The following is a 26,820-nucleotide window of genomic DNA, read 5'->3' on the forward strand; positions in this document are numbered from 1 at the left end:
TCTGTGTATCTGTGTCTCTGCCTCTTCTCCTCCTAGAAGGATACCAGCCATACTGGGCTCTAAGAGCCCACACAAATCAAGTATGACAAATTGGGCTTTCCTGGTGGCTCAGATGGTAAAGAATCTGCCTGTAATGCAGGAGATGCAGGCTCAATCCCTGGGTTGGGAAGATCCCCTGGAGAATGGAATGGCTACCTACTCCAGTATTCTTACCTGGAGAATTCCATGGATAGAGGAGCCCGGCAGGCTACAGCCCATGGGGTCGCAAAGAGTCGGACACGACTGAGTGACTTCCACTTTCATCTAAACCTGATTACATTTGCAATGATTATTTCCAAATAAAGTCACATTCACAGGTACTGGAAGTTAGAAATTGAACATATAATTTTGGGACACAATTCAAACCACAAAACTTACTCTAGCTTTTTCCCCTAATGTTAAATTCTAAGGCATATAAATCTGCAGCCTGCAGCCTCTAGTAACAAGTTCATCTAATGTAGTTTTTATTCTTTTTCAATGTATATATACATTTTATCTCCCAAATTAGACTATAAGTACCTCAAGGGCAGGAAACATGTTTTCTTCTAAACATACTTGTTTGACCCAGTGCTAGACTCATGAGAGGGACCCAAAAATGACTAGATGAAAAACTGGATGAATGATGTTATAAAAGGCAAACAGAGACATTTTAGATTTTAACATTCATCCATCACAAGCTCTCAAGCCTCCTTAGCTTACTCAGAATGTGAGAATCCAAAAGGTAGCATGAGCTCATCAGTGCCACACAGCAAAGGCTCTACTTTAAGGAAGGATCAAGATCCATAAACAATAGACTTGGTCCCAAGAATGGAGGTAATTGCATGACAGGGAGGCAATCTAGTCTTCAGTTTCATGTCCAGGGTCCAGATGCAAGCCAAGTCACTGCCTTAGTTTATAATTATGGACAAAGAAGTTATCATTGGAATTGTTTTTTTTCCTCAAAATAAAATACACACATATATCCATGTATATGCATATATGTATAATACCTGAATTGATTTCTGATTAAAACAAAGGCTTGAGATTTTTCAGGAATTTAAACAAATAGATCGCAGTAGGATATGAAGAGTCGCAATATGGTAATTGGCTGCTGTCTCAATTTCATCATGGGAAATCAAAGGCTACGGTGGAACAAGGAGCAGCAAGAAAGACAATAAGTGAAAGAAAAGTAAGAGCAGAAGGAAGGGCAGGGCAGAAGAAAAAGGAGACACACAGAAAGAAAATTCAAAGAGGAAACAATTAGCCTAAATACCTAAGCTAGCAACACATAATTACATACTTTATAATAATCAATTTACAAGTGAGCCATGTTCGTACAATGTCGACAAAGAATGTCATTGCATTTATTGGAAAATGCTGATCATTTTCAGCAACAAGGCAATCACCTGAGGGGAAAAAAATCAGTGGATTAGAATATATCAGCTTTTTAACTCTTGTATATTGAAAAATAGCAAAATTAAAGGACAACCACATGTCAGAAAAATTATCTGCATCAAATAGAACATACAAATAACATACCAATTAATGTATAATTAGTGTATTCAAATGTATTTTTAAAAATTTCAAAAATTCCAAATGGGCACAGGATATAAAAAGATTATTCACATAAATAAAACAACTAGAAAACTAGTGCATGGGAAGTCACAGTCAAATAAACACACTTTCAGGCAACCTAAGTTTTCTCAAATGTCCATTAAATGTAACAAAGAGACCTGAATCTGAAATGCTCAATTTAAGCAGAAATTAGCAGAATATTATAAATCAACTACAATTTCAATTTAAAAAATAATAAAATGTTCAATTTAGATAAATTTGGGGGAAGCAATCAGTATACTCATCCACTGTTGGTTCCATTACCAACAAGTAATTTGGTGTTGTTTAGTCACTAAGTGGTGTCCAATTCTTTTGCGACCCCATGGATTGTGGCCTGCCAGGATTCTCTGTCCACGAAATATTCCAGGCAAGTATATTGGAGCGGGTTGCCATTTCGTCCTCTAGATAATCTTCCCGATCCACGAATCTAAGCCAGTTGTCCTACATTGGCAGACAGATTCTTTACCGCTGTGCCTCTGATAAGCCCACTGATAGGTAATGGGATAGGGCAAACATAACAAGTATTATAAAAATTAATGCTCTAGGAATTACCATAAGAAGTAGTTTTTGAAAAGTAGAAAGGTAAACGGATGAGAATACTCACTGAAGTTTTGTTCATAGAAACAAGAATGGGAAATAACCTAAATATCCATATTTAGGATGATTTTTAATCCTATAAGGTACTATAACATTAAAAATTTATCATTTTAAGTTTACGTGAAGTCATATAAAAGCATTCTGATCAAAGTAAGTAGAAAAAGCAAAACAGAAGTAGTAGGCACACGAATTTCAACTATATAAAAATATGTATCCTTACGGAATGTCATACATCCATTCAGTAGAAAGGTACTAAGCAACTATTATCTACAGTTCTATGTCAAGAACAAAGGATATAGGTCCTGAACTCACACTCAAAATCTTAGAGAATAAAGATATGTAAAAATAAATATTATAACATAAAAGTACTATAACAAAATTCAAAAATAAAAATAATTATATGGTGGGGTTGAAAAACATGCCATATTTTAAATTTTGTGTTATGTGCCCTTTTTTCCACTTATTCTTTTTCCCTGCATTATAAAAAGAAAAAAACAACATGTTCATTATAAAATACTAGGAAAACACAGAAAACACATAAGGAATCACTGAGGAAACTGCACAGCCCTAGAGTCCCCAAACACTTTCACCACAAGTTCTCATTCAGTCTTTTTTAAATGATAATTTCTAGATTATTTTTACATATTGAGATGATATGTATATACATTTTATATTTCATTATTATCAATTAAAATTATAGCATAAGCAAATTCCCATGGTATTAAAAACACTTTGGAAAAAATATCTAACATTTCATAATATTTCACAGATGAAATGTAATCTACTTAGCAATGCCCCTATGATCAGACACCTTGTTTCTATGCCTTTATTAGCATTAATAATGCTACATAATGAATATGTTTATCTCCATTCCCATTAACTTCTTTGCCATAAATTTCCAGTATAACACAATTTTTAAAACTATAACTTAGTAATATAACTAAGTTACATTTTACCATATGTAAAATCTTCATAATTCTGAGTATTAACTATGTTATCTATACTAATTTCAATGAAAACATTTGAGAATTAACATGATCTTAAAGAGAAAAATAGTCTTTGAGACTACAGTAGAACACACACAGACCATTGTTTCCATGGGCACTCCTGTTATAACCTCTCCCCAAAGAAAGACATGTTAAGTTCCTATCCCGTCTACTGAGAGAAAGCAATAGATTAAGTGCTAACTCAAATTTTTCAAAGCCATGATCATTCTAAAATGAATAACATTTTTTCCATAAGAAAAAAAACCTACGGTTTATTTATTTCAAGAAATAAATTTTACACGTTTGAAATCCCTAGACATATATTACTCTTAATATTATTATGAATAAAAGCTATATATACACTGAAGACCACAAAGCACTTGAGCATGGATAACTAAAATTCCATGAGTTAAGCAAATCTTTTTCTTTAGAGGCAAACCCATAAAGTGGAATATAGCACATTTTTGGTGGAAAAAAAGAATGAAGAATTTAAATATTTAATGACACTTTTCCTAAGATATTTATGACTGCTATCATTTTGCCAGATAATATAGTTTATATTTGCTTGAATGAGTTGTCTAAGATCAAGGAAATAACTAGTGAAAATGTTATCCTTTCAATTTTAAAGTCATAAAAATGAAAAGTTACTTTAATGAAGTTCTCATCCCAACCTCCAGTATCTATGAAGTAAATACAGCAGGTAGACATCCAAATCATAGTTGAAGATACTGAGGCCTAGTGTGTATCAATTATGCACTAAATCTGATACACAATGGAACAGGGCATGTTAGAAAGAACTTGGGCTATAAAATGAGAAAACAAAAATTAAATAACTTTAGAAAAAAAATACCAGGAAAAAATAAAATAAAAAAATTTTTTAAATGACTTTAGGAAGAGACCTTTACAATTGAAAGTGTTGGTTGAATATGAACAGAAGAGATTTGTATAATGTGCAGTATCAGGCGTTCTTTTCATAATTCCAGGACAAAGAAAAGAAGGAGAACGTTTGAAACCTGCAATAAACATTTTTAATTCAAATATTTAAGCTCATTAATTGCTGAGAATTCATATCTGCATTTATCTTTAAAGGAAGCATCAAAAGCTCTGTTATTCCTTTAGACATAAAAGAGATAAAAGAATGAAACTTGAAGAAAGGCCATAAATGTAGGAATTACAACATTACTGCCTTAATAACAATTCTTCACTAATAGAATACATGACATGGTACCTTTATATAATGAAGACTAAACACAGCAGAAAGTACATAATGGCTGTACTGCTGTAGATCAATTTGAGTCTAACATAACAGAAATGATCACTGATCCCAAGACGTTATGGAATAGTAAACTTAAGATATTGTGCTGCTTTTCAAGTTTATGTGACTATGATTATTTAATTTTCTTTTGTGCGTGCTCAAGTATAGCTGTTATGTGACTACACATGAGAGAACCTGAAATTAATTTGTCTGTATGAGATCAGCGACTGTACAAATTCTTATGAAAACTAACATGCCATGACAATAGTAATTTTGATAAAATTACAGCAAGTACTGCAATTCTCTGCCATCTGGCTGTCTCGTCATAACTACTTTGATGTGCTTTTTATGACTTATTTATTTACTTCAACCACTTTATCGGTATAGTTTTAAAGCATGTAAATTAACATGATGGAAGATTTTAAACGTTAAAGGAAGACTATCTTCATAAATAAATGTTGAATTTTTCACCAAAGTATGAGACTTTTTGATGGGGAAAATATTCCTTAAGAAAAAGCCATTTTGAGGAACTTTCTTAATTCACTTGATATTCATCTTATTATGTTTAATCTTTGAAGCACAGCGACTCTATGGAGCTGCCCTTGAATTTTTTCTACAGCAACATAGTACTATATATTTCACTATGTTTTGATCCTTACACTTTGATTTTGGTACCTTAAATTATATTACATACTTCATATATTTTCTATCACTATGTAATTGCTTTTATATGCTTTTAACTAAACCAACATCATTTGTACCCTTTATGAAATGCAGAGGGCAAATCAAATCTTTATCCACTATGAATCCGTTTCATTTTAAAGACTAAAAGAAATGACTTGAAAATTCAAAATATTCAAATTAGTCCATGAAAACTACCCCTCATTTGTTCAAGATTTAATTTTATTTAAGCCTAGAAGGGCTTCCCAGGTGGCGTTAGTGGTGAACAACCTGCCTGTCAATGCAGGAGACGTGAGAGGCACAGGTTCAATACCTGGATTGAGAAGATCTCCTGGAAGAGGGCATGGCAACCTACTCCAGTATTCTTGCCTGGAGAGTCCCATGGACAGAGGAGCCTGGCAGACTACGTACAGTCCTTAGGATTGCAGAGTCAGACACAACTGAAGTGAATTAGAACACATGCAAGGCCTAGAAACTTCTTTTCCTTATGGTCAAATGATGTATCTCTTCATAGTCATGTTGCCTAAAGAATCTGCCTCCAATTCTCCTAAAAATTCAAGTCTCCACCTTGTGTTAAGGACACAAGGTTGAATTATGGTACATACTTCTTCCCAAAGAACACTTTTTTCTAATTTGGCAGATAGAAGACATATTTAATGGTAATTCATTATTATCATGAAGGAAATTATTTGCTTCATAGTCCAGTTTCCAATGGATCAATGTCTATTTCATGGGATCCACAGAAATAATACTTGTTGATGACTTGGAAAGAAAGCAGAGAATTGCAAGGAGTGTTTCTTCTGACCAATAAGAATATAACTGGGGTTGAACAACATTAGTAATGGAGAAGGCAATGGCACCCCACTCCGGTACTCTTGCCTGGAAAATCCCATGGACGGAGGAGCCTGGTAGGCGGCAGTCCACGGGGTCGCTAAGAGTTGGACACGACTGAGCGACTTCACTTTCACTTTTCACTTTCCTGCATTGGAGAAGGAAATGGCAACCCACTCCAGTTTTTTGCCTGGAGAATCCCAGGGACGGGGGAGCCTAGTGGGCTGCCATCTCAGGGGTTACACAGAGTCGGACACGACTGAAGCAACATTAGTAAAACATTAGCAGCAACATTAGTAAAAAAGCAGTGACATTTCAATGATGTGTACAATCAGGACACTTGATTATCTACACTGATGAGCCCCATACCCCAACACATACTAAAGGAAATTTCAAAACCTCTCTTGACTCAGTTGGCATAAAAAATTTCTTGTAGATGGTAGAAAATAGCTTAGCTGTAATTCACTTGGAACTAATTTCAGTCATTGCTAAAGCATGCTGGGTTGAAAATTAGTGTCAAACGACAAAGTGGCATGACTTCTTAAAAGCATTTGAACTCAAATTTTATGTGCCCACAATGCACCTGAATTAAAGTTTCCAGGATTCAGGACTGAACCATAGCTACATACTGCCAACAGGATTCTCATCTCAATCTTATAGAAAATTGCACTCATGATTACTCCTGAGATATGGAATGGCGGATCTGGGAGACACCATTGTTTACTCCCTTACAATCCAAAGCAGGGAATTAGTATAAAAACCAATAAAAAATGATACACATTATTTAAAATAGAACATTCATTATCTCAGATTTTGGACAAGAGAATGATGTATAACAAAGCTCTCTTTTCCAACACATAAAAATTGTTAAAACAACTTTTAGTTCCTAAAAGTCTCTCAAGCAGAAACCAAAACAAGTTTTTTAAAATATAGATGCATAAAACTATTAGATTGTTTTAATAATACATTTTTGTATTATCCAAATGCTTTTTCTATTGGTCCAATTTTACATTTGTCCTATAGGTCTAAAAAAGTTTCAAGGTCCTTAGGAGCAGAATAAGTGTCTTCTTGAAATGTTCAGACCCATATTGTCAGTATCATTTATAGTTCTCCTCACTACACACTCCCTATCAAACACGCTAAATAGAGTGGCTGATGCCCGGCCCACCATCTTTACTGTAATTTCATATCTGTGTGTACTAATTTTTTAGTAGTGTTTAAAGCATTTCTGTTTTCATTATTTACTCACAGCAAGATAAATTAGAGATAGTTAAATTCATAAAGACCATAATAAAGACCTGGGTTTGTAAATGAAACAGAAAATTTGGAATACAGAAACTACAAGTCATACTGTGATAAGCCTATTTGATGTTTTCTTCTTAATGAAATAAACATATAAGGTTTTGCTTTCCCCATAAAGTTAAATTTCTTATTTTGAGCTTGGGTCTTTCTACTGAATGGAATTTTTGTACAAGGTTCTGGAAGTGATTAGTGAAATCTCTGTATCACTAGGGAGTCCTGCCTGTCTGAATCTAAAACTGTAACAAACTAAAGGGCTTGGTTGGGGATTAATTTATATTAAAAAGTATTTGTTCATGGCACTGTGTAATAAGTCAACATGCTTTCAGTTTACCCTCTGTTTGGACTGATGGCTGAGTCAGGCCTGCCTCTAGTCATATACGTTATGAAGAATAAAACAGATGTTAAAGATTTTGTATCTGACGATGCTGAAAGTGAGAGGGAAGAATTGTTCCTCTAAACTTCCCTCAATGGGAAGGAATTTGAATTCTCTTCCTGTCGCATTTCCGATTCTCCAGCAGAAATAAAATTTATTACATCTATCTGCCAACTCAAAGGTCAATATAAATGATATCTTTTTAATCCAAGTGACCTTCTAAGGCAAGAATTCAAAAACATTCTCATTACACATTTTACAGTCCTGATATATAAGTCCTTCTCAAATTGTAAGCAAGATAGGGTAGGGGAGTGGAAAAAATGTATAGTCTATTTCTTAAGTACCATTACAAAAATTTTAAGTTGAAAAAGGAGATTTTTGTGATTAAAATGTTTGCGATTAAAATAAGTGATTCTTAACTTATCAGAAAAGGTATATTTTGGAGTCAGAAGACAGTAGTGATGATGCAAATAATTGTCTGTATTTCACTTGTGGAGGAACCAAAAATAATTTTATGAACTTTTTTTACTATACGTTAAAAATATAGCTTTGTTTTAACAAATTCATTGCCTCAGATATTCTGTTTTGCTTCTATTCTTCTTTATAATAAAATACAGTTTGAGCTTTGCTTTTTTCTTGAATTTGGGGCTGACATTTATGCTAAAGTTCAATGAGATTTCAGCATACATATATATGTATATATATAATACATAATTGATACAGATGCCATGCACTTTTCACTCTAGAAAATCCAAAGAAGAATTCTTCAGCTTTACACACCCAAAAGAGAAATTTTATTCACGTGGTTTCTTTTACAAAGACACATTGACAAAAGGAAGCTTCCTTCCATATTAGATGATAATTTTCATAATATACACAGCCAAACTGGTAAAAGCAAGATCATTGAAATTCTTCTATTTTTACTTCAATTTAAAATAAACTGATGTGAAATACGGTTATTGTGGTATTGACTTGAAAAAAGAAACATTTTATATACTTGGACCAATAAGTCATGTATACAAATCACTTTTTTTTTTTCTGGCAATTTTCAACTGCTTATCTTTCATAGGATTTCTTATGGCTATTTACATTTTCACTCAGTGAAAATCAATTACCTTCTTGCAATAAGCCTCATTTGCTACCTTTGAGTATAATAGAAACACCATTAGGATGATGACATTACCCAAAAGAAGGGCACCACGCAGTTGGTAGACATAAATTAAGGACCCTTTCACATATGCATTAGAAATACTGCTGTGACTGAAATATGCATAAAGTCTGTATCTATTAGAGCTATTAGTGTGTGTGGGTGATGATTTTGAAGGGGGAGGGAAGGAATGGTAGATTGTGATCTACTACTTTGACAAAATTATGTATTTCCTTTTTTGCCCGGTATGTGCCATTGATGCAATAAGCCTGGGCCCCCAGCTGAGCTGCATTTGGAAATGCCACTGAGCATGGTATACGCGCTTCACTTCCCTTTGCTGAAGCAAGACACTGTCAGGAATAGAGTGCATATGTGCCGCCAAGCCCACTCCTCCTCCATCACCCTGACCTCCACGGCTCTGCGGATGTCTGCCTGGGTGAAGCCACCACTCATGCGGAAAACAGCTCCTGCAGATCAATTCATAGGATTTAGGGACATTTAACTTCCATCAAGCCCACATCATCTTATTGGTATTTGAGGACTAACTCATTACTAAACATTAATGGCCATAATATAGGGAGTTGTATATTTCCCAGGGGAAGGGGGAAGAAAACCCAATCTAGAAATTTCCCACTCTGAGACTAGAAAACAGAGGAAACCACGATTAAAACCTAGTTATTTTTATCTGCGTTTTTATAAGCTTAAGTAAAACAAAATTATAACATATTGACCCTTGGGGTGTGACTGAAGGTTATGTGCCTTTTAAAAAGGTGTTAAGATTATAAATTACAATTTTTGATGAATTATTTTCATAATCATTTATCTTTTATGCTATCTCAAAAATGTAAGAGACACATGAATAGCCCTTTTGAATTTTGAATCATGAACACATGTGAAAGGTTTAGAAGTATAGTAGATGGTAGGAACTAACAGGTTGTTATTTTTGAACCTTAGAAGAATTGGCAAATACTGGAAACACATTTTCTTTTAATAGGATAAAGAATTAAAACTTTATTCTCATTAATGATTTCTCAAATCTATATTATTATGCTTAAAAAAAATTTAACTTGGTAATGTTAAAATATCTAAAATCAAAGAGTTAGTATATAATTTACCAAGCATTAGTACAGTCTAATTCTAGATATTATTATACTTTTATTAAAATGTTTATTGTAATGACTCCAATTTTTTAAAAGCTTTATAATGCTAACATAGTCTTATAAGAAAAGAATTTAAAAGGCAAAATGCTGTAAATTTGTCCTGCAGAAGCCGCTTTTATCACTTTTTGTAGAAAAGAAAAATTATAGAGCAAAAACCTCCATGTGTAATGTAATAATACTATCCCCAGATGCCATAATTAAATCCAGATATCATATTTGATTAATTGAAAGAAAGCAAGAAATGGTGTGAAATTAATTTCACTAATCATTGCGCTAATACACACAATTTAAAAGAAAGTTTCTCACATAAATATTGATCATAAATCTCTGCTGGAATAATAAGCTGAATCTAGAAAGACAATGAAAATCACACTACAGAGCCTATAATTCTAAAAAGCTGCTAAATTTTTCTTTTATGTCATCATGGACAAAATAAAATATCGGATCTTATGCTACAGCTGTATTGAAACTTTTAATATATTTTAAATTGTGCAAATAGTATTTTTCTAAGTAAGATGCATTGGGGTAAATCAATTGACACAATGATACCATTGTACACAAGCTGAGTTCTATAGAGAATCAACCTATACTAGAGTAGAATTCTGTTACTCAACTTCCTTTGTGCCAGGAATCTGTCATGTGGGATTGAATCCATATGAAATTTGACTTGCCAAGCCCATCACCTATATTTTATATGCCCATCAAATAAACAAAGGTCCACAAAGTTCAATATAGGGTAAGCATCAGAATGAACAACCAAGAAATAAATATTGCTTCAGATTAACGACTCAGAAACTACACATTTCAAAAGGGTATAGGTCATAACAAGTGAACAATTAGTTTCCATTAACATTCATATGTGTGATATGGTATATTTTCATCTTAATTTACCAACTCATGTCTTGTATACCATATTTCCTAATGTTTTTCTAATGAATTCCCTTAAAAGTCAGAGTGCTATGGAAGAAATACATTTTGTAATAGAGAAAAGAAACAAATTAGCACTTCAGACTGCTATAATACAATTATGCCTCAGATGATTAAAAATTCTGTGGGGAAAAATATGAGACAGTGTAAACAAAAATAAAAACTGAAGGTGTACTTGGAGCACTCATATAAACAACAAGAACACAAACAGCAAATGAGTTGAACAGATTTGTTTATAAATCCTCTGCTCAACTGAGAGCAAAATATTTGCTGTTTGTGTTCTTGATTTCTGTTTTCATGGAAAGAAGTTGCTTTGAAGTTGTCTGGACAGTTTTCTTTTTACCCCAGTTAGTTTAGCAAAGCAGAGTTTAAAGAGCTTATGGGAGGTTAAAATAAACCCCAAATTAAGCCCTGCAAGTAACTTAGGGCAATTATCTTCCTCTTTTTAGATCCAATGTAATAAATTCTCAGGTGGCTCAGTGCTAAGAATCTGCCTGCAAGGTAGGAGACACGGGTTTGATCGTTGGCTCAGGAAGATCCCCTGTAGTAGGAAACAGCAACCCACTCCAATGTTCTTGCCTGGAGAATCCCAGGGACAGAAGAGCCTGGTGAGCTGCTGTCTATGGGGTTGCACAAAGTCGGACACGACCGAAGCGACTTAGCAGCAGCAGCAGCCAGTATTCTTGCCAGGAAAATTCCATGGACACAGGAACCTGGCAGGCTACAGTTCATGGGTGCGCAAAAAGAGTCAGACACGACTTAGCAACTAAATCACAAGTCAATTCTCACAATTTAGTGGGTCTTCTATTTTAAAAGGTCACAGCCCCTGCCCCTCCCTGACCCCTTGGTAAAGAAGATACACCTGGCAGAAGTAGGAGGACATGACTGTTCATCAAACTGGACAGACTGCCCTTCCAGCAATTCCATCCCAGCTGCTTACGGAGGGACTGCTTCCACTGTCCCCAGGGTACAAGTGGTCAATGAGCTAATTGCAGCAGCAACGATTTATGTGTAAGATTGTATGTTGTCTGATAATTGCAGGCACAAAAACTGCCCAGATACGAAGCTGGCCCAAAGACATCTCTTTTCAAATGTAGAGAGGTAGAACTTAAACCTTTGTGAAAAGGAAATTCTGGAGAATTTCTTAGAAAAAAAATTTTTGTTTCCACATTCATGTCTTTTAACATCTATTCCATATTCAAATTCTGAGAAATTCTATCCCCCAATTGGGAATGGTCTTTTATTATTTGAAGATTTCAAACGTTTCAGTAGCCTAATATGTTAAATGAAGGTAGAAAGTTACCTTGGCATTGTGAAATATATTCTGAAAGCAGCTTTTAGTAATGACTACTACTTAATTCTGTACTACGGAAAGTCTCCTTGTCCACCTTTCATACACCCATTTTATATACAGTTGAACCGCCTGTCAAGCAGGAGATGCGGCTTTGATCCTTGGGTTGGGAAGACCCTCTGGAGAAGGGAATGGCAACCCACTGCAGTACTCTTGCCTGGAAAATTCTATGGACAGAGGAGCGTGGTGGGCTACAGTCCATGAGATGGCAAAGAGTCAAACACAACTTAGCAACTAAACAACAACAACAAGACCCTTGAATAACAAGGGTTTGAACTATGCAGGTACACTTACATGTGGATTTTTTTTTTCAATAAATACATACCAAGTACTACGCAAGCCATAGTTGGTTAAATTGGAAGATGTGGAACCCTGGATATGGAGGGCCAACTGAAAAGCTGTCTTGAGGATTTTCAACTGTGCTGGGGATGGCACACCAAAGCCTTCAGTGTTCAAGGGTCAACTGTACAAAGTAAATAACTCTAAACAACATGCATATTAAGTGAAGAGGGTAATATATAAAAGTATATTTCTGAAGGACATTTTAAGAGTCCGAAAAAGTACCCAGAAAACTACAAAATCACAAGGTTAGAACTTTTTGGTAGCTCTCTAGTTTCTCCTTTTGCTTTGTTCCAGAACTATATCTAAGAAATCTCAGAATTTTTAAAGAAGCAGCTTTATTTTTCAACTCTTTAAGATAATTTTATATTTCACCTTTTATGTTAACATCTTACATAGGCATTGTACAATTATCAAAACTAAGAAATTAACACTGGTGGCAATACAACTAGCTCAACCAGAGGCTCTACTTGAATTTCACCAAGTTTTCCACTAATGCTCCTTTTCTGTTTCAGGATTTAATCCAGGACATCATGTTGCATTTAGTTATAGTATCTCCTTAGTCTAATCTATGATAGCTGATTGGTACTAATAGTTCTGAAAGAAAGCAAAGGGAGAAACGAGAGAGCTCCAAAAACATTCTAACCTTTAGGCTTCAACAATGCATGAATCGAGAACTTCCAAATGTACAAGCTGTATTTTAAAAAGGCAGAGGAACCAGAGATCAAGTTGCCACTATCTGGATCATATAAAAAGCAAGAGAATTTCAGAGAAACATCTACTTCTGCTTCATTTACTATGCTAAAGCCTTTGACTGTGTGGATCACAACAAACTGAGGAAAATTCTTAAGGAGATGGGAATACAAGACCACCGTATCTGCCTCCTGCCACACCAGTGCAAGTCAACAAGCAACAGCTAAACCAGGCATGGAACAACAGACTGATCAAGTACATCATGTGACAGCCAGGCTGGATGAATCACAAGCTGGAGTCAAGATTGCCAGGAGAAATATCAATAACCTCAAATATGCAGATGACACTACTATTCTGGCAGAAAGTGAAGAGGAACTAAAGAGCCTCTTGATAAGGAGGAGAGGGAAAAAGCTAGCTTAAAACTCAACATTCAAAAAACGAAGTTCATGGCATCCGGTCCCATCACTTCATGGCAAAGAGATGGGGAAACAGTGGAAACAGTGACAGACTTTATTTTCTTGGGCTCCAAAATCACTGCAGATGGTGACTGCAGAAACGAAAATTTTTTAATTTTATTTTATTTTTATTTTTTAACTTTACAATATTGTATTGGTTCTGCCATATATCAAAATGAATCCACCACAGGTATACATGTGTTCCCCATCCTGAACCCTCCTCCCTCCTCTCTCCCCATACCATCCCTCTGGGTCATCCCAGTGCACCAGCCCCAAGCATCCAGTATCGTGCATCGAACCTGGACTGGCGACTCGTTTCATATATGATATTATACATGTTTCAATGCCATTCTCCCAAATCATCCCACCCTCTCCCTCTCCCACAGAGTCCAAAAGACTGTTAAAAAGACACCTGCTTCTTGGAAGAAAAGCTATGACCAACCTAGATGGTGTTTTAAAAAGTAGAATATCACTTCACTGACCAAGGTCTGTCTAGTCAAACCTATGTTTTCTCCAGTAGTCATGTATGGATGTGAGAGTTGGGCCCTAAAGAAGGCTTAGCGCTGAAGAATTCATGCTTCTAAACTGTGGAGTTCCAACTGAGTTATTTCAAATACTAAAAGAGGATGCTGTGAAAGTGCTGAACTCAATATGCCAGCAAATTTGGAAAACTCAGCAGTGGCCACAGGACTGGAAAAGGTCAGTTTTCATTCCAATCCCAAAGAAAGGCAATGCCAAAGAATGCTCAAACTACTGCACAATTGCACTCATCTCACACGCTAGCAAAGTAACACTCAAAATTCTCCAAGCCAGGCTTCAACAGTATGTGAACCATGAACTTCCAGATGTTCAAGCTGGATTTAGAAAAGGCAGAGGAACCAGAGATCAAATTGCCAACATCTACTGGATCATCAAAAAAGTGAGAGAGTTCCAGAAAAACATCTATTTCTGCTTTATTGACTCTGCTAAAGCCTTTGACTGTGTCACTTTAGTTCAGTTGCTCAGTCGTGTCCGACTATTTGCGACCCCATGAATCGCAGCATGCCAGGCCTCCCTGTCCATCACCAACTCCCGGAGTTCACTGTGTTTGAGTCCATTGACTCAGTGATGCCGTCCAGCCATATCATCCTCTGTCATCCCCTTCTCCTCCTGCCCCCAATCCCTCCCAGCATCAGAGTCTTTTCCAATGAGTCAACTCTTCACATGAGGTGGCCAATGTACTGGAGTTTGAGCTTTAGCATCATTCCTTCCAAAGAATTCCCAGGGCTGATCTCCTTCAGAATGGACTGGTTGGATCTCCTTGCAGTCCAAGGGATTCTCAAGAGTCTTCTCCAACACCACAGTTCAAAAGCATCAATTCTTTGGCGCTCAGCCTTCTTCACAGTCCAACTCTCACATCCATACATGACCACAGGAAAAACCATAGCCTTGACTAGACGAACCTTTGTTGACAAAGTAATGTCTCTGCTTTTGAATATGCTATCTAGGTTGGTCATAACTTTCTTTCCAAGGAGTAAGTGTCTTTTAATTTCATGGCTGCAGTCACCATCAGCAGTGATTTTGGAGCCCAAAAAAATAAAGTCTGACACTGTTTCCTCATCTATTTCCCATGAAGTGATGGGACCGGATGCCATGATCTTCGTTTTCTGAATGTTGAGCTTTAAGCCAACTTTTTCACTCTCCTCTTTCACTTTCATCAAGAGGCTTTTGAGTTCCTCTTCACTTTCTGCCATAAGGGTGGTGTCATCTGCATATCTGAGGTTATTGATATTTCTCCTGGCAATCTTGATTCCAGCTTGTGTTTCTTCCAGTTCAGCGTTTCTCATGATGTACTCTGCATATAAGTTAAATAAGCAGGGTGACAGTATACAGCCTTAACGTACTCCTTTTCCTATTTGGAACCAGTCTGTTGTTCCATGTCCAGTTCGAACTGCTGCTTCCTGACCTGCATATAGGTTTCTCAAGAGGCAGGTCAGGTGGTCTGGTATTCCCATCTCTTTCATAATTTTCCACAGTTTATTGTGATCCACACAGTCAAAGACTTTGGCATAGTCAAAAAAGCAGAAATAGATGTTTTTCTGGAACTCTCTTGCTTTTTCCATGATCCAGTGGATGCTGGCGATTTGATCTCTGGTTCCTCTGCCTTTTCTAAAACCAGCTTGACTGTGTGGATCAAAACAAACTGTGGAAAATTCTGAAAAAATGAGAGTAAAACTAATCAGTAAAATATCCCTCAATTTAGGTTTGTCTTTTGTTTTTCTCATGATTAGACTGAGGTAAAGGACTTAGGAGGAGGAATACTGTGGAAGTTTGTCTCGTCCGATCATTTCAGAAAGTACATGACATTCATATGTCTTACAACTAATGTCATTAATTTTGATCATTTGGTTAAGATGCTATCTGCCAAGTAATTCTTCGCTGTAAAATAACTACATTATCCCTTCTAAGTAATAATCATTTAAATATATACGCTTCTAAAACTTATTTGGAAATATACTATTTTACCTTAAAATTTTACCCACTGACTTTAGCCTCTGTTGATGGATCCTGCCTGCAGCAGTTACTGTTATGCTGTTCTAAAGTCAATTTTCAATTTCTTTCATTCCTTCTACATTTATAATTGGTATTCTTTTATAAGGAAGAGTTGTTCCCCCAACATCCTCATTCAATTACTTATTGAGGTATGTATATGTGTAAGTATAAACTCATGAATATTTATTCTTTGGCTCAGATTTATTCTCTTTCAAATTTTTCCAACTTTGGCCACTGACAGCTTTTTCAGATTGTCCCCTGTGCCCTTTCAGCATTCCTCCATTTTATTTTATTTTATTTATTTTTTTTTTGAGGTGTGATTTTTTTTTAATTTTATTTTATTTTTAAACTTTACATAATTGTATTAGTTTTGTCAAATATCAAAATGAATCCATCACAGGTATACATGTGTTCCCCATCCTGAACCCTCCTCCCTCCTCCCTCTCCATACCATCCCTCTGGGTCGTCCCAGTGCACTAGCCCCAAGCATCCAGTATCGTGCATCGAACCTGGACTGGCAACTCGTTTCTTACATGATATTTTACATGTTTCAAAGTCATTCTCCCAAATCTTCCCACCCTCTCCCTCTCCCACAGAGTCCATAAGACTGTTTCATACATCAGTGTCTCTTTTGCTGTCTCGTACACAGGGTTATTGTTATCATCTTTCTAAATTCCACATATATGCGTTAGTATACTGTATTGGTGTTTTTCCTTATGGCTTACTTCACTCTGTATAATAGGCTCTAGTTTCATCCACCTCATTAGAATGGATTCAAATGAATTCTTTTTAATGGCTGAGTAATACTCCATTGTATATATGTACCACAGCTTTCTTATCCATTCATCTGCTGATGGACATCTAGGTTGCTTCCATGTCCTGGCTATTATAAACAGTGCTGCAATGAACATTGGGGTACACGTGTCTCTTTCCCTTCTGGTTTCCTCAGTGTGTATGCCCAGCAGTGGGATTGCTGGATCATAAGGCAGTTCTATTTCCAGTTTTTTAAGGAATCTCCACACTGTTCTCCATAGTGGCTGTACTAGTTTGCATTCCCACCAACAGTGTAAGAGGGTTCCCTTTTCTCCACACCCTCTCCAGCATTTATTATTTGTAGACTTTTGGATCGCAGCCATTCTGACTGGTGTGGAATGGTACCTCATAGTGGTCTTGATTTGCATTTCTCTGATAATGAGTGATATTGAGCATCTTTTCACGTGTTTGTTAGCCATCTGTATGTCTTCTTTGGAGAAATGTCTATTTAGTTCTTTGGCCCATTTTTTGATTGGGTCATTTATTTTTCTGGAGTTGAGCTGTAGGAGTTGCTTGTATATTTTTGAGATTAGTTGTTTGTCAGTTGCTTCATTTGCTATTATTTTCTCCCATTCTGAAGGATGTCTTTTCACCTTGCTGATAGTTTCCTTTGATGTGCAGAAGCTTTTAAGGTTAATTAGGTCCCATTTGTTTATTTTTGTTTTTATTTCTGATATTCTGGGAGGTGGGTCATAGAGGATCCTGCTGTGATGTATGTCAGAGAGTGTTTTGCCTATGTTCTCCTCTAGGAGTTTTATAGTTTCTGGTCTTATGTTTAGATCTTTAATCCATTTTGAGTTTATTTTTGTGTATGGTGTTAGAAAGTGTTCTAGTTTCATTCTTTTACAAGTGGTTGACCAGTTTTCCCAGCACCACTTGTTAAAGAGATTGTCTTTAATCCATTGTATATTCTTGCCTCCTTTGTCAAAGATAAGGTGTCCATATGTGCGTGGATTTATCTCTGGGCTTTCTATTTTGTTCCACTGATCTATATTTCTGTCTTTGTGCCAGTACCATACTGTCTTGATAACTGTGGCTTTGTAGTAGAGCCTGAAGTCAGGTAGGTTGATTCCTCCAGTTCCATTCTTCTTTCTCAAGATCGCTTTGGCTATTCGAGGTTTTTTGTATTTCCATACAAATTGTGAAATTACTTGTTCTAGCTCTGTGAAGAATACTGTTGGTAGCTTGATAGGGATTGCATTGAATCTATAAATTGCTTTGGGTAGTATACTCATTTTCACTATATTGATTCTTCCAATCCATGAACATGGTATATTTCTCCATCTATTAGTGTCCTCTTTGATTTCTTTCACCAGTGTTTTATAGTTTTCTATATATAGGTCTTTAGTTTCTTTAGGTAGATATACTCCTAAGTATTTTATTCTTTTCACTGCAATGGTGAATGGAATTATTTCCTTAATTTCTCTTTCTGTTTTCTCATTATTAGTGTATAGGAATGCAAGGGATTTCTGTGTGTTGATTTTATATCCTGCAACTTTACTATAATCATTGATTAGTTCTAGTAATTTTCTGGTGGAGTCTTTAGGGTTTTCTATTTAGAGGATCATGTCATCTGCAAACAGTGAGAGTTTTACTTCTTCTTTTCCAATTTGGATTCCTTTTATTTCTTTTTCTGCTCTGATTGCTGTGGCCAAAACTTCCAAAACTATGTTGAATAGTAGTGGTGAAAGTGGGCACCCTTGTCTTGTCCCTGACTTTAGAGGAAATGTTTTCAATTTTTCACCATTGAGGATAATGTTTGCTGTGGGTTTGTCATATATAGCTTTTATTATGTTGAGGTATGTTCCTTCTATTCCTGCTTTCTGGAGAGTTTTTATCATAAATGGATGTTGAATTTTGTCAAAGGCTTTCTCTACATCTATTGAGATAATCATATGGCTTTTATTTTTCAATTTGTTAATGTGGTGTATTACATTGATCGATTTGTGGATATTGAAGAATCCTTGCATCCCTGGGATAAAGCCCACTTGGTCACGGTTTATGATCTTCTTAATGTGTTGTTGGATTCTGATTGCTAGAATTTTGTTAAGGATTTTTGCATCTATGTTCATCAGTGATATTGGCCTGTAGTTTTCTTTTTTTGTGGCATCTTTGTCAGGTTTTGGTATTAGGGTGATGGTGGCCTCATAGAATGAGTTTGGAAGTTTACCTTCCTCTGCAATTTTCTGGAAGAGTTTGAGTAGGATAGGTGTTAGCTCTTCTCTAAATTTTTGGTAGAATTCAGCTGTGAAGCCGTCTGGACCTGGGCTTTTGTTTGCTGGAAGATTTTTGATTATAGTTTCAATTTCCGTGCTTGTGATGGGTCTGTTAAGATTTTCTATTTCTTCCTGGTTCAGTTTTGGAAAGTTGTACTTTTCTAAGAATTTGTCCATTTCTTCCATGTTGTCCATTTTATTGGCATATAATTGCTGATAGTAGTCTCTTATGATCCTTTGTATTTCTGTGTTGTCTGTTGTGATCTCTCCATTTTCATTTCTAATTTTATTGATTTGATTCTTCTCCCTTTGTTTCTTGATGAGTCTGGCTAATGGTTTGCCAATTTTATTTATCCTTTCAAAGAACCAGCTTTTGCCTTTGTTGATTTTTGCTATGGTCTCTTTTGTTTCTTTTGCATTTATTTCTGCTCTAATTTTTAAGATTTCTTTCCTTCTACTAACCCTGGGGTTCTTCACTTCTTCCTTTAATACTTTAGGTGTAGAGTTAGGTTATTTATTTGACTTTTTTCTTATTTCTTGAGGTATGCCTGTATTGCTAGGAACTTTCCCCTTAGGACTGCTTTTACCGTGTCCCACAGGTTTTGGGTTGTTGTGTTTTCATTTTCATTAGTTTCTATGCAAATTTTGATTTCTTTTTTGATTTCTTCTGTATTTGTTGGTTATTCAGCAGTGTGTTGTTCAGCCTCCATATGTTGGAATTTTTAATAGTTTTTCTCCTGTTATTGAGATCTAATCTTATTGCATTGTGGTCAGAAAAGATGCTTGGAATGGTTTCAATTTTTTTGAATTTACCAAGGCTAGTTTATGGCCCAGGCTGTGATCTATCCTGGAGAAGGTTCCATGTGCACTTGAGAAAAAGGTGAAATTCATTGTTTTGGGATGAAATGTCCTATAGATATCAATTAGGTCTAACTGGTCTATTGTATCGTTTAAAGTTTGTGTTTCCTTGTTAATTTTCTGTTTAGTTGATCTATCCATAGGTGTGAGTGGGGTATTAAAGTCTCCCACTATTATTGTGTTATTGTTAATTTCTCCTTTGATACTTGTTAGCATTTGCCTTACATATTGCGGTGCTCCCATGTTGGGTGCATATATATTTATAATTGTTATATCTTTTTCTTGGATTGATCCTTTGATCATTATGTAGTGTCCTTCTTTGTCTCTTTTCACAGCCTTTGTTTTAAAGTCTATTTTGTCTGATATGAGTATTGCTACTCCTGCTTTCTTTTGGTCCCTATTTGCATGGAATATCTTTTTCCAGCCCTTCACTTTCAGTCTGTATGTGTCCCCTGTTTTGAGGTGGGTCTCTTGTAGACAACATATGTAAGGGTCTTGTTTTTGTATCCATTCAGCCAATCTTTGTCTTTTGGTTGGGGCATTCAACCCATTTACGTTTAAGGTAATTATTGATAAGTATGATCCCGTTGCCATTTACTTTATTGTTTTGGGTTCGAATTTATACACCGTTTTTGTGTTTCTTGTCTAGAGAATATCCTTTAGTATTTGTTGGAGAGCTGGTTTGGTGGTGCTGAATTCTCTCAGCTTTTGCTTGTCTGTAAAGCTTTTGATTTCTCCTTCATATTTGAATGAGATCCTTGCTGGGTACAATAATCTGGGCTGTAGGTTATTTTCTTTCATTGCTTTAAGTATGTCTTACCATTCCCTCCTGGCTTGGAGAGTTTCTATTGAAAGATCAGCTGTTATCCTTATGGGAATCCCTTGTGTGTTATTTGTTGTTTTTCACTTGCTGCTTTTAATATTTGTTCTTTGTGTTTGATCTTTGTTAATTTGATTAATATGTGTCTTGGGGTGTTTCGCCTTGGGTTTATCCTGTTTGGGACTCTCTGGGTTTCTTGGACTTGGGTGATTATTTCCTTCCCCATTTTAGGGAAGTTTTCAACTATTATCTCCTCAAGTATTTTCTCATGGTCTTTCTTTTTGTCTTCTTCTTCTGGGACCCCTATGATTCGAATGTTGTAGCGTTTAATATTGTCCTGGAGGTCTCTGAGATTGTCCTCATTTCTTTTAATTCGTTTTTCTTTTTTCCTCTCTGATTCATTTATTTCTACCATTCTATCTTCTAATTCACTAATCCTATCTTCTGCCTCTGTTATTCTACTATTTGTTGCCTCCAGAGTGTTTTTTATTTCATTTATTGCATTATTCATTTTATATTGACTCTTTTTTATTTCTTCTAGGCCCTTGTTAAACCTTTCTTGCATCTTCTCAATCCTTGTCTCCAGGCTATTAATCTGTGATTCCATTTTGATTTCAAGATTTTGGATCAATTTCACTATCATTATTCGGAATTCTTTATCAGGTAGATTCCCTGTCTCTTCCTCGTTGGTTTGGTTTGGTGGGCATTTATCCTGTTCCTTTACCTGCTGGGTATTCCTCTGTCTCTTCATCTTGTTTAAATTGCTGAGTTTGGGGTGTCCTTTCTGTATTCTGGCAGTTTGTGCAGTTCTCTTTATTGTGGCATTTCCTCACTGTGTGTGGGTTTGTACAGGTGGCTTGTCAAAGTTTTCTGGTTAGGGAAGCTTGTGTCGGTGTTCTGGTGCGTGGAGCTGTATTTCTTCTCTCTGGAGTGCAATGAAGTGTCCAGTAATGAGTTATGAGGTGTCTGTGGTTTGGGGGTGACTTTGGGCGGCCTGTATCTTGGAGCTCAAGGCTGTCTGTGTTCCTGTGTTGCTGGAGAATTTGCTTGGTATGTCTTGCCCTGGAATTTGTTGGCCCTTGTGTGGTGCTTGGTTTCAGTGTAGGTATGGAGGTGTTTGATGAGCTTCTGTCACTTAATGTTCCCTGGAGTCTGGAGTTCCCTGGAGTTAGGGTTTGGACTTAAGCCTCCTGCTTTCAGTTATCAGTCTTATTTTTACAGTAGTTTCAAAACTTCTCTTTCTATACAGCACCATTGATAAAACATCTACATTAAAGATGAAAAGTTTCTCCACCGTGAGGGCCACCTAGAGAGGTTCACAGCGTTACATGGAGAAGAAAAGAGGGAGGAGGGAGTTAGAGCTGACCCGAATGAGATGAGGTGGAATCAATAGAGGAGAGGGCTAGCCGGTAATCACTTCCTTATGTGCACTCCACAACTGGATCGCTCAGGATGTTCACGGAATTATACAGAGAAGAGAAGAAGGAGGAAGGAGACAGAGGTGGCCAGGAGGATAAAAGGGGGAATGCAAAGGAGGGAGACAGATCCAGCCAGTAATCAGTTCCCAGTGTTCTCCACCGTCTGGAACGCACAGAAATTCACAGAGTTGCATAGAGTAGAGAGGGGTTAGGGAGGAGACACAGGTGACCTGGTGGAGAAAAAGGAGAGTCCAAAGAGGGAGAGAGCAGTCAAGCCAGTAATCTCGCTCCCTAGTGCAAAATGGGTACTGAAGATTGGGTTCTTAAAGGTACAAAATTGGTAACAAATACATAAAAGCAAAAATTAAAAATCTAGAGTAGAGTTTGGAATTTCAAAAATACAATGTTAAAGAAAAGAAGAAGGAAAAGAAAGAAAGAAACAAACAAAGTCGCAAAAATTATAAAGAAAATATAGGTACAAAATTGATAACAAATACCAAAAAGCAAAAGTTAAAAATCTAGAGTATAGTCTGGAATTTCAAAAATACAATGTTAAAAAAAGAGAAGAAAAAGAAAGAGAGAAAAAAAAAAACAAAAAACAAACCAAGTCACAAAAATTATAAAGAAAATATAGGTACAAAGTTGATAACAAATACCAAAAAACAAAAGTTAAAAATCTAGAGTCTGGAATTTCAAAAATACAATGTTAAAAAAAAGAAGAAGAGGAGAGGGAGAAGGTGGGGAGATTTGGGAGAATGGCATTGAAACATGTATAATATCATGTATGAAACGAGTCACCAGTCCAGGTTCGATGCACAATACTGGATGCTTGGGGCTGGTGCACTGGGACGACCCAGAGGGAGGGTATGGGGAGGGAGGAGGGAGGAGGGTTCAGGATGGGGAACACAGGTATACCTCTGGCGGATTCATTTCGATATTTGGCAAAACTAATACAATATTGTAAAGTTTAAAAATAAAATAAAATTTTTTTAAAAAATGAAAAAAAAAAGAAAAAGAAAGAGAGAAAAAACAAACAAAAACAAACCAAGTTGCAAAAATTATAAAGAAAATATAGGTACAAAATTGATAACAAATACCAAAAAGCATAAATTAAAAATCTAGAGTAGAGTTTGGAATTTCAGATATACAATGTTATATAAAAGAAAAAGAGAAAGAAAGAGAGGGGAAAAAAAAGTCACAAAAATTATAAAATATATATATATGTATAAAATTGATAACAAATACCAAAAAGCTAAAATTAAAAATCTAGAGTAGAGTTTGGAATTTCAAAAATACAGTGTTAAAGAAAAGAAGAAAAAGAAAAAAAAAACAAGGTCACAAAAATTATAAAAAGTATATATATGAAGTTTGCTTTTAAAGAAAAAAAAATAGGGTCCTTTTTTTTTTTTTGCAAAGTAATAGTAGGTTATAAAAGTGAAAATTAAAGGAATAATAGAGGACTTAAAATTGTTTTTAAAAAATTTAAAAAAAAAAAAAGAAAGAATGATCATAAAAATAGTAAAAATATACCTAGGACTTTCTCTGGTTTTGTTTGGGTATTGTGGGGTCAGTTCATTTTCGGCTAGTTCCTTGGTCCGACTTATATTTCTCAAGATCTATAGGCCCCTTCCTATGTACTCAGTTCTGACCACAGGGTTTTAATCTATTGCCTGTAGCTTCCAAGGCGTTTCCCTCTGTTATATCTTCTTCTGTTTGCTGGTCTCTTCAGTGTCTGGTTTCCGCACTGACACAAACGGGACGGTGGTAAACACTTTTTTTTTTTTTAGGCTCACTTGTTCAGTCGTGCTGTGGGGAGGGAGGGATGCTGCAAACAAATAACACTGGCGTGCGCTCGCTGTGCCTCAGCCTCACTGGGCCTGCCTCCGCTCACGGCGCGTGTAGCCTCCCTGCCCACACTGCTCAGGCTCTAGGTTGCTCCACCAGGAACCATCTGTGGCCGGCCCTGGGCTGCCTGCACCTCCCAGGTCCAAGCCGCTCAGGTTCAGGCACTCAGGTAGTCCTCAGAGGCGCAGACTCAGTTGGGCCAGCGTTTTGTGCCCTTCCCAGGTCTGAGCAGCTCAGGTGAGGTGTTTGGCGAGCGCGATTGCTGTGACTTATCGCCTCCCTGCCGCTCGGTTATCTAGGTGTACAACTGGCGCACCTTCTCAGGCAGATGTTGACCGTCCAGACCCCCAAGAAGTTTTAGTTAGCAAAGAAGCCTGCTTACAGTTTTGTAGATAATGTCTCTCTGGGGCTGCGATTGCCCCCTTCCGGCTCTGGCTGTCTGTCACCGGAGGGGGATGGTCTGCAGCCGGCTATCTCTGTACAGTCCTTTGTTCCATGCGCGGGCCTGGTGGTGTCTTAGGTTAGGGTTGGCTTTTCGCGAGATAGATATCCCACAGTCTGGTTTGCTAGCCCAAATTATTTCGCTCAGATAGTGCTCGGGGTATTCAGGCCAGATCCTTATTCTAAGCGATGCAGCCCGCGCCGCGCTTCCCTGCCCAGCCCCTGCTTGCTAATGGCGGATGCAGGCATCTGCGCTGCTTCTCCGCTGGGGGAGTTATTGTAGGGCTCGTAATCTGCGGGTTTTAATTGTTTATTTATTTTTCCTCCCTGTTATGTTGCCCTCTGTGCTTCCAAGGCTCGGCACAGATTTGGCAGTGAGAAGGTTTCCTGGTGTTTGGAAACTTCTCTCTTTTTAAGACTCCCTTCCCGGGACAGAGCTCCGTCCCTCCCTCTTTTGTCTTTTTGTCTTATATATTTTTTCCTACCTCCTTTCGAAGACATGGGTTGCTTTTCTGGGTGCCTGATGTCCTCTGCCAGCATTCAGAAGTTGTTTTGTGGAATTTACTCGGCGTTTAAATGTTCTTTTGATGAATTTGTGGGGGAGAAAGTGTTCTCCCCGTCCTACTCCTCCGCCATCTTAGCTCCTCCTCTCAGTGACAGATTTTATAAAAAGCAAATTAAGAGAGTGTCTGCCCTACCTTTTTCTGACCTAAGTCATTCAAAAACATTAATACACAAACACAATTTATCTTTAGCAAAACAAGGACTATAAAATAAAATCAATATGCATTATTTTAGGGGTTTCCCTAATATGATATTAAAGAGTATGGTGTAGAATAGTTTTAAAAAAGAAATAACAGAGGCAGGACAGGTGCCCTTGTACTCCTTAACCCTTAGTTTTTATAACTATCTTAAAATAAAGGCTCCAAGTGTTTACTTTCTTGCTTGTTTCATTTTATCAGAACTCTTTGTTCAGTTAGCTATTTGCTAAGTGTCTACTATGCTCCCAGCACTAACCTAACCATATGGGTAAATTCATATTTAATATCAACTATTATGATCATTAAATAGACCTGAGAAACTGAGAGACAGAGGTAAGTTACTTGTCGAAGATCATGTAAATAACATTTAGCAATCATTTAGACTGAAGCACTGGAGAAGGCAATGGCACCCCACTCCAGTACTCTTGCCTGGAAAATCCCATGGATGGAGGAGCCTGGTGGGCTGCAGTCCATGGGGTCGCTGGGAGTCAGACATGACTGAGGGACTTCCCTTTCACTTTTCACTTTCATGCATTGGAGAAGGAAATGGCAACCCACTCCAGTGTTCTTGCTTGGAGAATCCCAGGGATGGGGGAGCCTGGTGGGCTTCTATCTATGGGGTCGCACAGAGTCGGACACAACTGAAGCGACTTAGCAGCAGCAGCAGCAGACTGAAGCACTTGACCACAGTATCTACCTTGTTAAGCATTCTTAGGCATTACACTGCACTCCCTTTACAGGAGCTTAACATATAAAATGTAGCTCCTCTTGATAAAGCAGAGGAGTAGAAATGCTTGCTTAGTCTCCCCTCCAGGCTCACATCCAGCATCCCTGAATCCAGAGGTTCTAAGCAACAAAGTTTGAAAACCTAAGTTCTAAGCCAGTTCCTATTAGTCCTCAGGTTTTGACATTCTGAGTTCAAAGTTGGATTCTACTCAGAATGGATCCAGTGTTAAGGCAGCTGGATGGACTAGCTGATAGTTCTATAACTATGCACATGTGGGAGTATGCTGCAAGGGAACAGGAGCCAACTTGTGTTCTAAAATTAGGCCCTTCCAAGAGCATCAAGTCTTTTATCCCTTTGATGACCCAGAATTTACCTTACCAAGTGAGCTCATTATAAACTTAACATTTGTTTGTTTTCCCTCAGTAAACTGCCACATCCTCATAATGAATGGAATTAGCTTGCATCTGAATATTTCTTCCCCTTATCAGGATTATCTTTAATTTAAAATTTTATCTTCCTTTTGCTAATCCTTTCTCATTGTTCATCATGGTTTAAAGATGATTCAGGCAAACATTAGTCTTTTATTTAGTGCTTTCTTAGAACAATAGAAAGCAGAAATAAAAATTTGATCCAGTTAGTGAATGTACATGCACACAAAAT

General features: G+C 36.8%; 1 protein-coding gene across 6 annotated transcripts in view; it reads right to left on the reverse strand.

Annotated features, from left to right (window-relative positions):
* The window catches only part of DCDC1 (doublecortin domain containing 1), a 472,274-nt gene that overhangs the window by 135,179 nt on the left and 310,275 nt on the right, over window positions 1–26,820 (reverse strand). Inside the window, exon 20 of one of the 6 annotated variants that reach the window (XM_086340931.1) lies at window positions 8,429–9,271. The exons of the other annotated variants lie outside the window; for them this stretch is intronic. Within the exon in view, the coding sequence (XP_086197057.1) occupies window positions 9,013–9,271 (259 nt within the window). The 3' untranslated portion in view covers window positions 8,429–9,012. Of the gene's footprint in view, window positions 1–8,428; window positions 9,272–26,820 lie in introns of those variants that run through there. 6 annotated transcript variants of the gene reach the window in all.

The sequence above is a fragment of the Bos grunniens genome, chromosome 15, assembly GCF_055505025.1.
Source record: "Bos grunniens cultivar Pamir isolate PY7600 chromosome 15, Bosgru_T2T1.0, whole genome shotgun sequence".
Taxonomy (NCBI): domain Eukaryota; kingdom Metazoa; phylum Chordata; class Mammalia; order Artiodactyla; family Bovidae; genus Bos; species Bos grunniens.